Source organism: Lynx canadensis, chromosome B3, assembly GCF_007474595.2.
Source record: "Lynx canadensis isolate LIC74 chromosome B3, mLynCan4.pri.v2, whole genome shotgun sequence".
Lineage (NCBI taxonomy): Eukaryota > Metazoa > Chordata > Mammalia > Carnivora > Felidae > Lynx > Lynx canadensis.
This window is the reverse complement of record NC_044308.2, coordinates 132,076,316-132,089,475: the sequence shown is the minus strand read 5'-3', so window position 1 is coordinate 132,089,475 and position 13,160 is coordinate 132,076,316. Positions and strand designations below refer to the sequence as shown.

At 46.3% G+C, this 13,160-nt stretch overlaps 1 protein-coding gene across 5 annotated transcripts in view; it reads left to right on the top strand.

The window, feature by feature from the left end:
• Nucleotides 1-12,021, top strand: part of FOXN3 (forkhead box N3) — a 175,333-nt gene extending 163,312 nt beyond the window's left edge. For 4 of the 5 annotated variants that reach the window (XM_030319760.1, XM_030319759.1, XM_030319761.1 and 1 more), the window contains one exon: nt 5,151-12,021. In XM_030319760.1, the coding sequence (XP_030175620.1) occupies nt 5,151-5,700 (550 nt within the window). In that variant the 3' untranslated portion in view covers nt 5,701-12,021. The remainder of the gene's footprint in view (nt 1-5,150) is intronic. The other variant, XR_003969659.1, reaches the window with a different exon arrangement.
• The last annotated feature ends 1,139 nt before the right edge of the window (nt 12,022-13,160 follow it).

The window sequence follows — 13,160 nt, the reverse complement described above, 5'->3', positions numbered from 1 at the left end:
CATTCAGAGGTCTTAGCTTTTTACATTTGACATTTTTACATTTATGCATTCCCAGTGGTCTGCTCGGTGGTATGTTTGGTGATTTTAGGTTCTGAGCTTTCTCCTTGAATATTGGATTAACCTTAGTATGTGGGAATCCTGGTGGCTTAAATTCAGATTGCATTCTTCAAGAGAGGATTTGCTTTCAAACTTGTGCTGGGAGCCTAGGGATCAGTACACCTGAGGCCACTTTAATCCCCTTCGAGGAGCCACAGTTAACTGTGGAGCTGCCAGAATCAATCTTCTTTGGCTCTCTCTCTCTCCATCGCTATAAATTTGGGCTCTTGTCCCAGGGCTACAGTAGGCTTTTACTCCAGAGAAACCCTGGCTTTCTTGCTCACCTGCTGCTCCTGTTTCTGATTCTGTCCTTATTTTTTAACCTTTTGTTTGTGTGTGACGTTCTTTTGGTACAAGTGTGTTTGCCTTGGTTTCTAAGATTCCCTTATTTTCCAGCAAAACCAGCCATGACTTAAAAACTATGTTGCTGTACTTCATCCAGAATCTTTTCTGGGGTAGTCAGAAGAGTGTCTTCTAGATGTCTTCTCTGCCACCCAGCTGGACATGGAACTCCCTGGCCATCTCTTCTCATCCATGTCTTTCTACCTGTGGTCAGTTTTAGACCAAAGAACTGCACTAGCTCCAGCACTGGCGAAGAATCCCATTAACTGCATGCTTGGCCAAAGTCAAGAGTTCTCAAGTCAACCCCTTGGGCAGACAACTTCACCCTAAATGATAGTCTCTAGATTTAAAGCCGTCAGCTCCAGAGAGAACCTTGTGCACAGGTAAAAGGTGGAGGTGTTACATAGGGTTCTACTGTAGCGGGACCAATAATGAACCGATAGAGAAGATACAAGATGGCCGTGTCCCATCAGAAGCTGTACTTTGACTTGTTAGTCGCAAGCGTTGTTCATTCTCGGCCTGAACTAATGTGATTTCTCACCTTTTATGTTCGATATTTCCTATTGATTTGACCAGAGAATGAATACCAGGTTTTTGAGATTAATAACACACGGTTTTGTCGAGGTCTAGTGAAATCAAATGGCTTTAATTTATGCTAACATGATCATTGAAAATGGTGTCACACCTAAATTCAGAGAAGTCTGAAAAATGGCGGGCATTTCAGATGTATCACGTGTTCGTTCTAATGAATGAGCTTTGAAGAGGTGGTTAGAAATTTACCTTCCAACGTGTTCAGGATGACTGGTTCCTTCTTTTAAGTATGTGGTGTCCTATGATGACAGCCCCTGCAGGACGAGGCGTTTGACATCAAGTCGGTGCGGCTGGCTTGTGCCGCCATAAACAACATGGCATCAAGTTATTAATCATTGAAGGAGCTTGTCACTTCCTGCTGAGTTGGTGTGGAATTTATGGATTCTGTGCCCATGCTACAGTGTCAGGGAGAGAGATGCATTTATATTTTAATTCCTGCTCCCTGAAGTCACATCTGCATACCTGTTTTTATCCAGAAATATGGATAGTGGGCGTATTGGTTTCCTATCAGTAAACTTCCTTTCTCGAGAGAGACCTAAAGACATTTCAAATTCCTGCTTGAGCAGTCTTTGAGAACTAGCCGAGGCACCTTGGACAAGTCATGGGACACTTCTTTAGTTTCTGTTTGTTTATCTGTGGAACGGCTAAGCCAGGCCAGTATCGTGGCATGTGGTCTGTGGAATCACTGTTGGCATGCAGTGTGTGGTTCCAGGCAGTACCAGAGACCTTGCCCTAGATAACACTCACTTCATGGGCTGCAGAAGTGATTTTCTCTTCTCTTCTCCATTTGATGGTAGTGTGTCCTTAGTACATCTTTCATATGTGCTCATCTCCTTTAAGAAAGAGAAGTTCTCAGGCCCAGAACCTTTCCGCTTGTCTGGAACTAGAATGTTCTATCAGTGCTGTCACTCTGGTATACATCTCCTACTCCCTACTCCAAACTTTTTATTTAAAAAAAATTTCTTAACCTGTGGAAAAGGAGAAAGAAAAGCACAATGAACACCATATGCCTTTCACCTAGATTCACTAAGAATTAGCTTTGACAACACTTACCTTATTTCATACTCATTTGCTCCCATGATTCTCTCCCCTTCTCTCTTTCGCCATATATGCTCAGAGGTATCCTGTTTTGCTTAACTGTGGTAGTGAAGTGAATGATAAGCCTCATGTTGTTAAAAAATAAGGATTCAGAACTAAACTGATTTTCGGAAAGCCAACCATAGCCCAGTTTACTCCTCCAAGTGTCACCGGGTTCACTCTGAGACTTTTTTCTGCTAGTTCAGTGGACTAATTATTTTGGATTTTACAGCAGTTACCTGCAACAACAAAGATCAAGAGAACCATTATCCGAGACTTTCAGTTTCATTTGTTTAATAGCTATTAATAGCTACCTGTGCAATTAGTTACATTTATGGAGCTTCATATTTGGAAACACCTCAAAGTAATCTTTTCCTAGCCACTTTTATGCACCCAAGACAGAGCCAAGAAACAGGGAGTGTGCAGAAAACAGATATCGCAGAGGCCATTGCCCAAAGCTCAGGGGCTGCATTTACAGGCAAGCCCGTGAGGAATTTCTCTCTCGGGGCCTCTTTCCTCTTACTTTATGCTGTGTCCCCATCAGCCTCCTGACCCACAATAGAAAGAAAACAAGAGTGCTCAGGTAAGCATGTCCCAGCAACAGAAAGCGGGGGTGAACTGCCTGACAGCAACAGGGGAAACCAAGCCAGAATTCTCAGGCACCACTGAGAACCATCCTCTGCTGAGAACTTCTCATGTCATCACCCTGCCCTGTAAGGGAGACATGGAGCCCGCTGAAAGTCACTAATAAGCAGTGCCAGGATGTGAACAGAAGCCTGTCAGGAAAGCCAGGCTCTTTCTGGAAGGACTGGGTGGAGGGGGTCATAGATCTGCGATCGCAGAATGCAGGACACAATCTGGGGCCCTTCTGGAGACTGCTAGGACTTCACTGTGCAAATGAATTGTCATTGTGCAGCAATGTCATTGTTGGGGTTGATCCTGATGATCTCAAGGCATGTAGCAACGACTGAATTTGGGTAATGGCCCTCAGGTGTTTTGCTGGTGCATAGTACAGTGGGATTTTCAACCACCAGCTTAAATTTAGCAGAGAACCTCGGGCCTCTGGAACACCAGAAGGAGGAGAGACTCCTTGGCTTCACTCCCTGCTACACAAAGGGCTCTACTCCCCCCCTTTTGCTTTCTCTCTGGGCTGCAACCAGGGTCTCATTGAGCCTGAAGGCCCACAGGGATGCCAGGAAAGAAAGGGTAACAGCTCGTGACCGACTCTTATTGTACTAACCCCATAGCCTTTCTGCAGGTGCCATATGTACAGGGATTTCCCAGTAAGACGTGTTGGTGGAGACCCACAGTCATCTTCCCACACTTCATTCTCTCAGCCACACAATTCCTTCTGCTCCTACACTTGCTCAGTATTATCTTGTGTGCAGGCACTCTGCACCTGGCACATGCTAGCCACTGGGGGACAGAACATGACTGGGCCCTGTCTTGTGGAGCTAACACTCTAATGGGAAGCACAGACATGGAACAAGGCATCGCGCAGCTCATAAAGACGGTGGGAAGTGCTCTCTGTGAAAAGAACACAAAAGGAGTGCCTACGGTTGGGGATGTGTTAGCAAAGAAAGAAAAGTGCCCTCATGTTCCCCAGGTCTCCTAGAAGCTTATCATCAGGTGGATACACTTACAGGAGACGGGGCTAGCATGGTACAATAGAACATCTCCCTGCCCAAACCTTCAGCCTTCATGTCCAAAGTCAGACACCATATCTTCCACAGACCTTTTCCTTGTCCTCTGTCTATCCCCTCCAGCTCGAAGTAACCCTTCTCTCCTGTGCGTGTTCATCTCTGACCACCGCACTGCCTCTTCTGAACACCTGTGTGCTGGACACTGGCAAAAATACAGCTACAGTCCACGCAGAATGGGTGCCCACCTTTGGGAATGTGTGGCCTAAGCAGGAATGAACATCACCGTCCTCACCCTTAGACCAGGCACTGGTCCAGACAGATGGGGGCGTTCTCTCCCGTCCCCAGCCCCGCAGTGAAGTGGGTGCAGTCACTCTTCCCCTTGCCAGCATGAAGCACGAGACAGTTCAGGTCATCATTCAGACATAAAGACACCCATCACACAATGATCAGGTGTGGTGAGTGCTGTCGGGTCCGGATGGGATTGTACAGAAGGGACCTAGTTATAGGGAAATCAGAAAAACAGCGAGAGTCCGTCAGATCGCATTAAGAGCCCATCTTGAGAATCAGACTTTGGTCCTAATCCAGCTCTGCTGCTTCTGAGTTGTGTGGCTTTCCAGACCCTTCTTCCAGCATCGGTAAAACAGGGATGCTCCTGTCCACGTCACAGAGTTCAGTGCAACCATCCCTGCGGACGGCGCGTGGCGCCTGGCAGGTGGTAAGCGTAGTTAGGTGGTAGCTTAGTGCCCTCTCTCTCACCGGTGATGTAACCACGACTTGCTTCTCTGTTCGACTCTGAGCATCTTTGTGACAGTGTCTGTATCTGATTCCGCCGCTGATGCCTCCCCAGGACCCTCCCTAAGGCCGTGCATTCATATTAGGCGTTCAGTGAATACTTAACAGAATGAACGAGGCAGGGCAGGCGCGAGTGAATAGCTGTCACCACGTGGCAGGTTATCTCTTTCGGCTGAACACTGGGCTCAGTCCCCTGACAAAAGGCCCCTCGTGTCGCAGCTCCGGAAGAGCGCGGGCTCGTGTCCCTGAAGTACCCAGCCAGCATCGCCTGGCGGTGCCTACTCCACGGTGTTAGCAGGTGTGCGAACCCAAGCACAGCTTGATTTTGATGGTTTAATAGGAGAGTGTTGTTTTGACGTCTGTGCGCACACGGAGCGAAAAAGCGGGCGATGGGATGAGCCGGGAGGCCGGGGTGGGGGCGGGGGGGGGGGCGCAGGACTCGGACCCGCTCTGCGAAGCAGGGCAGCCTGTGGCCGGCAGGCGGGCGGAACACCAGAGGTTGGGCGGCGGGCGGGTTGGGTGCGCATGCGCGAGCATGCGCAGACGCTGCCGCTAACCTGTGTCCTCTCTGTGACCCCCCCCCCCCCCTCCCCGCCGCCCCGTCCGCAGGAACGGCCTCAGCGGCTGCCGGCTGCGGACTGAGAGCGAGCCGTCGTGCGGCTCCCCGGTGGTCAGCGGAGACCCCAAGGAGGACCACAACTACAGCAGCGCCAAGTCCTCCACCGCCAGGAGCACGTCGCCGGCCAGCGACTCGGTCTCCTCCTCCTCGGCCGACGACCACTACGAGTTCGCCACCAAGGGGAGCCAGGAGGGCAGCGAGGGCAGCGAGGGCAGCTTCCAGAGCCACGAGAGCCACAGCGAAACGGAGGAGGACGACCGGAAACACAGCCCGAAGGAGGCCAAGGACGCCCTGGGGGACAGCGGCTACGCGGCCCTGCACAAGAAGCGCCAGCACTTGGCCAAGGCCAGGAAGGTCCCCAGCGACACGCTGCCCCTCAAAAAGAGACGCACGGAGAAGCCCCCCGAGAGCGACGACGAGGAGATGAAAGAGGCGGCGGGCTCGCTCCTGCACTTGGCAGGGATTCGGTCCTGTTTGAATAACATCACCAATCGGACGGCAAAGGGGCAGAAAGAGCAAAAGGAAACCACGAAAAATTAAAAACAAGTCACTGATTTGTTTTGAACTTTCGGCCATTTGGTTTTAGCATGTCAGGAGATTTCTAATGATTTGTGGCAATATCAGCAATTTATTACTTTTTTTTTTTTTTTTTTTTTTTTTTTTTTGGTTTGGTTTTCTTTTCTTTTCCTTTTTTTTTTTTTTGTTTTTTTAATTTGCCCCTCCTTTGTTTTGGACCCTTAAGAATTTTATTTTTAAAGGAGATTGAAGCCATAGAACTCATATTGACACTCAGCTGTTTTACAAAAGCTTTTCATTATCTGAAGACAAAAACAAAAAAAACAAAAAACAAAAAACAAAAAAAAAAAACAACGAAAAAGCCAAAATTACCATTGCTTCCTCCAGCTTTGTCAGAAACACGTGGCTGAATCCGCAGGGATGCCAACGATCATGCCACGGGAACACACATTCGGCACCTAGAAGGCACGTGTGCAAAGTAACCATCGATCAGGCCCAACCCTTAGGTTTAAAAGGTCAGGATGTCCACCCAGCTGGGTTCGCTGAGTGAATGAATGCAGATAAGGCAACTGGGGAGAAGGAAGAGTCCTGGTCCCCTGGAAGCAGGTCCAGGCTTGTAGCGCCGGGCATCAAATTGTGCCAGGAAAAGCCTTGGCGTGGCCATGAAGTGTGCAGGGATGGGTGGACGGAGTGGGGGACGGTCTCCAGTCCTTTGTGCTTCTTCGCTGTGGAGCCTAGTAGCATGTTAGGAGGTGGACACTGAACCACTCTTTTATACCAGGTGTCAGTGACTAATGAGAGAGTGGGTCAATTTTTAGTGATGTTGCTAATCTTTGAATTTTGTTCTGTATTAAGAGAATGTTCCACAAGCCATAAGCCTGAGGTTGGCCCTGCACACACACCTATACACGCATGTGCACACACACGTGCACGCGCGCACGCACACACACACACACACACACACACACACACACAAATTTGAGAGAGAGAACTGATGCAGAAAACGAGCTCTTCTTAACTGCCCAAGTGAAAATCAAGTCCAGGAAATTACAATAGCTGTCAAGGAAGAAAATAATGGTACAGATCTTTTTTTGTCTGTCAAAACTATTTGATCCGAGTGGGGAAAAAAAAAAAAAAAGCTACACAAGCTGCCATTAGTATTGCGGTGTGTTTTTAAAAGATCAAAGGCACATTGACGGACAAACAAAAGTAAAACACGGCAAAACAAAAGCAAAAAAACTCCTGTACTGCCCTCAGAGTGGAGTTTGCAATTAATGCCAGTCAGGATTCATCTTTGCAAAATCAATGATGTCCACATTCAGCCAGTGTAGCCCGCAGAAATTTCTGATCCACAATGCATGGATTCCTTTGAAAAAAGAAAAACAAAAAAAAACAAAAAAAAAAATCACAAAACACAAACTTTTTTTTATTCAAAAATAACAAAGTTCTTGTAAGGTAAATAATGTATTTAGCATGAAGCATGAATTATTTTCATATAAATATAGAAAATAGAGAAAAGGCTATGCCTCTAATTTTTAAGCCCTTAGGCTTAGAGTTTCTTTCGGTTTTCTTTTTTTCTTTCTTTCTTTCATTTTTTTTTTCCGTTGTTTTTGTTTTGTTTTTTTTCTCCCCAATTATTTTGTTTTGGTTTTTTGAAGCAGGTGTTTAAGGTTTAACCTTCTTCAGGGACAAATTCTGACTGTTGGGGAATCTTACTCTGCAATAGAAAATATCTTCGTGTTCTGGTAGGGCCTGGATGGTGGAGCTCTGTACTGCCTTGTCTGCACTTCAGCCCCCGAGCCCCTGATTCTCTGTTGAAAAGTGTGTCCTTTCTCTTTGTCTGTACATGTTTACCATGACGCAATAATTTGAGGGCAAACTTAGTAGTGAGTGTGTATGATAGAATCGAGAATTTCTAGGACGCCGACTTGAGAAAACCATTACCAGGATTTGGTTCTAGAAAGAAGGCAGTGAATAATTATGCAAATTCGCCAGAAGAAGGGGAAGCACGCTAATGGGCCTTATTGGATGAGGGTGTGAGTTAGGGTACGCGTGAAGGAGAAAGTGACATGGGTGTTGGAAGGACCAGCCCCAGACAGTTTTCCTGTGATGCCATCTCACAGTGGGAAGGAGGGGCCGGCCACCTGTACCGTGCACACCAACCAGCCTGGAATGAAGCCCGCCTAGATTGTGAGGGCTGAATTTAGACAACCGGATGATGTCACGCAGACCAGAAACTCCTGTTATCTTTGCCTAAAAGAAATTACCTTGGGAGATGCAACGAGAAATCTCTGAAATCTTCCACCCACGTGGAGGGGAATTTCAAAACATAAACAGGAACACCCACTATCGTGGCTCAGGACGTGGTGGTGAGGGGGAGGGAGGGGGGGCCCGGGGGAGACGGTGATCTTTAAAAATGGGACCGTCGTGGGCCACTGCAGAGCCCATCGGCCAGCAGCAGGCGCGGTCAGGAGCTCCATCAGCCAGGACAGAGGGAAGCATCTGGCGCGTACCCCGCGACTTGCTTCCTCTGGGTTGCCGAAAAGAGAACCTGGGGAAAGAAAAGTCTACATCCCTGTGACAGGTCGAGTTCAGTACCTGAACCGGAATACTTCCAGCATATTTGTTCCGGGTGTAGATGGGGGAGAGGATGTGTTATTCCCTCCATCTCCCCAAATATCTGATGCCCCAAAAGCCGTGTTAGCCGTGGAGCCTGAGCGACACTTGGATTCGTGTTGTCACCTGACCGAACCCAGGAGACACCCACCCACCCCCCGACCCTTACCCTCACCCCACCCCCCAGGATAAGATTTAGACTTCCCTCCTGAAAGGCAGAGGCAGACATCCAAGACTGTTTCTGGCGGGGACTTCTTCCAGTTAACCACCACCACCCCCCCCCCCCCGTGGGCTGTCTCCCCTCACTTCATTTTTCTAAAGGAGCAAAGGCCTCTTTTAGAAAATAAGAAAATGCAATGTGTGTGATTTACTTTTCTGATCTCTTTGAGAAATAGATAACTATCTTATAAAAGTGTGTTCTTAACTCCAGAACCACTCTCTTTGCATAAATACCTCATCGGGCAGCTTTCTAAGTGTTATTTTCCTGAGTCTCCCTCGGCACCTCTGTAGGGGCTGCTGGGTGGCTTGCAGGGGAAACTTTAGTGAGGGTACTTTTTTCTATTTTTCTTCTGTTTTTGGAGGCATACACATTATGCATAACCAAAACAATGGCTCAATTGTGTTTAACTTTGTATTTTGACTGTTGAGGAAAAAAAAAAAAAGTATCGACGTGTATGTGGCCGTCTGTAGTGAAGTCATTGCAGAATGAGGTTGTCCACGTCCCTCGCCACGCCAGGGGGCAGGAGGCACCCTCTCTCACTCCCTCCTCCAAGAGCAGTAGAGAATTTAAGCACAAGCCTATTTGTGAAAGAATATTTTGCTCCAGTGTAACTCACTTTAGTCTTGGAATTACTTCCCAAACGTCAGGTGTTCCTTTAGCTTCCAAAACTAGCATATGTATTCATTAGTCTGACAGATCGCCTGGGCACCGTTCAAGGGGTGTGGTGTTTTTGCTTTCATTTCTCCTGCTGGGAGAAGTGGCATTTCGTGTGTCATTCCAGTATCTCACGTACTCACATGGGGCCGGGGGGAGGGGGAGACGGGGAACTATAGCAATATTTAAAGACGCTTTGGAAAACAACCATGAATACATCAGCACCACGACATCTACAATTACTTGCTGTTGGCCCTCGGACACATTTAAGAGAAAGAGACTGTAGCTCTTTTTCCTTAAATGGTATACACATAGACAGTTATTTTTATGCTACTATAATTGTCTTTTACCTTTATCTAGTACTACGTGGAAAGGGTTTGCATCATAGATTTTTCCCAGCCTTATTATATACCATAAGCTCCTACTTCCCTTCCCTCTCTAACCAATATACGTTTCAAGAGTTCTTTGGTGAAGCTGTCTATTTGAAACTAAAATGAACCAAACCCACATTTAGGTGGTGGTTTGAGATGGCCAAGACGACTGTGGCAGGTTTCAGTCTTGGGGCTGAGTTTTTAAGAAGGGATGTGTCGGAGGCTTTTCCCAAGAGCTGATTTTTCTCATAGAGGCGCTCGACGAGTCTGGTCCTTGCTGGGTGCGGCAGTAACTACCACAGGGCAATTCTAGAAGCCGCCTTTGCACTGAGTGGCGTTCCCGCCCCGGGGACAACTTCAGGCTGTGGGCTCTGTAGAGTGAAAACCGTCCAGATGGCTTCTGTGCCCAGCCCAGTCCTCGGACGCGCTGGGCACAGCATCGAGTGCTACCAACTCACGTTTCAATTACCCCACGCTCCGCGTGTGGGCTCTTGGCCTCTCCTTGAAGGGCTTTTGGAGAAGGAATCAGAGTTCTGTACAAGTGACCTACATGGGAGGGTTTTCCACAGGGGATCGGATCAAATTCAATGTGACTTCTCTTTTCCCTTTAAACTTGATTCAGGTTTGGGACTCGTTTCTTTCTGGTGGATCACAGCTGCCCAGATGTTGCCATTTATTTTTATGTTTCTGTAGAGAAGTATTTTTTCTTTCATCTTCAGGATTTTTGCCACCAAAAGAACACATTTGAACTCTGTGTCCCCTCTTGATTGTGACTTACCAGTGTTGACAGTTAAATCCTTAGTGTCCTAGGTCCCAGCCCTCCAATACTATATCAAACACTGTTATGCACATAATGCAGCACTGTGATCTAATTTAAATAATACTTTTTTATTATTTATACTACTATATATAATATACATCAACACTTTTGCTATATAACCTAAGTGATAACCCTCTTTTAGTTACCTTCCAAACTCGGGACTTTGGTTTATATTGCAGTTAACACAGTTACAAAGTTGTAATGGTGTCTTTTTTCTTTGTAACGGAATGTGTAAATCAAAGTATATACATTGTGTGGTGTTCCTGTTTCTGGAGTTTCATGAGGATTTACACATGGCATTCAGTGTTCTGTATAGACCCGCCTACCTTTGTGAATTCATCTGTTAACCCCTCTTCCTCTGAGAGAGCACCGGAGGTGGTTAAGTCCTTGTTTTTTCTCTCTCTTCTACTGGTTATTCTTGAATTAAGCACAGACTCGTCAGCTCGGTTGCTTTATCGTGAATAATGCGTGTGACCTTGAAATTCTTCCACAGTTCAGCAAACAAGTGCTAGCTTCACTGACCAAAAATTAAGGAAGGAAAATACGATTTTCAAAACGATTCATCTTTTAGTGGCCGAAAACCGATGTGTCTATGGTGCTGCATTTTGCTGTCTGTCGTACTTTTGAAATCAGACCTAGGTGAAGGATCACTTCTGACTTACTGTGATATGCTCACAAGTACCCTTCCTGTTCGTTTTGTTAGCGTTGAAATCAAGACTATTTATTTGGGATATATTCAGCAGTGTTTTTCCACTGTACTTCATTTGCAAAAGTTGAGAACAGCCTTCCCTACCTTTTGCAAATAACTGATACTCCATATTGGATTCGTACAGACTTCGATATGGTGAGCCTATCAAACCTACAAATTGTATTTCATCCCTTCATTACTGTGGCCTGAGTTCCCCAAACTTCCCCCCCCCACTTCTTTTTTTTTTTTTTTAGGTGAAACTTAGCACAATTTCAGTTATTTAAACATAAAGCATTTCTTGAGTATGTATGTTGAGGCCGTCGAAGCTCATAGCTGATTCAGTAACCAGTTTCATGCTCGTTATTCATACTACTTATACCTGCCATGGTGAAAATGTGGGTGGGGGGGAGTCTCCGGGTGTGTCTGGGAAGCATTATACACTTGTACATTTTTTTTTATACTCTGATTCTGTAACATTTCTGAATTTCATTTTTGTTTTACAGAAGAAAAAAAAAATAACAGTGATAAAGCAAATCAGAAGACCAAGCACCTATCGATGCTTAGGGTCATCTGACCTTCGCCGGCCAATAGACCTACATGGCCAAATTCTAATTTACTAGAGTAATAATTTTTCAAAAGCCAATTTTTTTTCCTGTATTTTCTGTATGAAACTGCCAATATCATGAATAGAAAGGGAGAACCATAAAGGAAAAAGGAAGTGATGTTCAGTTGCGTTTGTGTTACCTAAAGGAGCAGTGTGGAGGCTTGCACAATCAGCCGAAACTTAGGGACCTGATGGTGTCGCTTTGGAGGCATCCATACTTGCATTTCGCATTCTTCATATGTAATCATATTGCCAAAGACAAACTATTTCATCATTTATTGTAAATAACACTTTTCCCCAGACCTACCATAAAGTTTCTGTGATGTATTGTCTTCCAGTTGCAATAAAAATTACTGAGTTGCATCAATTGAAGAACGATGCCACGTATTATTGGGTGCACTGCGTCTCCATATGCAAATGCTGAGCAGTAAAATCATTTATATTTCTTACCTGCACTAGGGTGTGTGTTCTGTTTTTTACAGTTCGGTTCTAGGGTCTGAGCCACACTTATGGTACCTACCCATCTTCCTGCCTGCTTCCCTTGTAAAAAAAAAAAAAGAAAGAAAGAAAGAAAGAAAATCCACGTACCTTTTGGGGCGCCTGGGTGGCTCAGTCAGTCAAGCGTCCGACTCTTGATCTCTGCTCGGGTCATGATCTCATAGTTTGTGGGTTCTGGCCCCACGTCGAGCTCTGCACTGGTGTTGCGGAGCCCACTTGGGATTCTGTCTCTCCCTCTCTCTCTGCCCCTCCCCTGCTTGTGCTCTCTCTCAAAATAAAGTTTTTTTCTAAAAAAGTGACATACCTTTAGCAAATAACACAAACTCCCAGCCAGAGCCAGAGAACCCATGCGTCTCAGAATCCCAGCTCTTGCTCTGAAGAGTTGTTGGACAGCCAGTCTCCCGTCACAGAACTTCAGGCTTGTGGTTAAAAACGATTCTGCCCTTCATTTGGAAGCTGTCAAGCAATAAACGAAAATTCTCCTCTGGGGCTGGAGCCTTGCCGGCCTATCCCAGGCCCTGAAGACTTCTTGCGATAAAATTTCTAACCCCTAGACTTTCTTCCTCTAGGATTTAATCTGTCACCACCCAGTCGGATTGAGTATCCGAATATTTGAGGGGACTGTGTCCAGACAATAACACCTCCAACATTCTGATCTGACCTCCAGGGGATATTGACCATCCCACGGAAGAGAGGAGGAAAATCTGGTAGCCGTTACCTGCAGTGAAGACCCCAACACAAGACCTCTGGGCTACAAAACGGCTTAAGTGAGAAGGGAGACTACTGGCAAAGAATTGAAATGATGCCACAGCAGTGGAAAAAAATCGCACGTTACTTTTGTTAACGATCCATAGGCTACCCTCGCGAGGCAGTTCTTTTTTAATGCAAGACGCGTTCCTGTAGCTCCAATTCTATCCCAGTGACCGCTGGGCGACGGTGGCAGGTAGAGTCAGCTTGAAGGGACTTGAAAGCTAACGGCAGAGGAGCCCTGAGTTGCTGTGGAAGGCGGATGC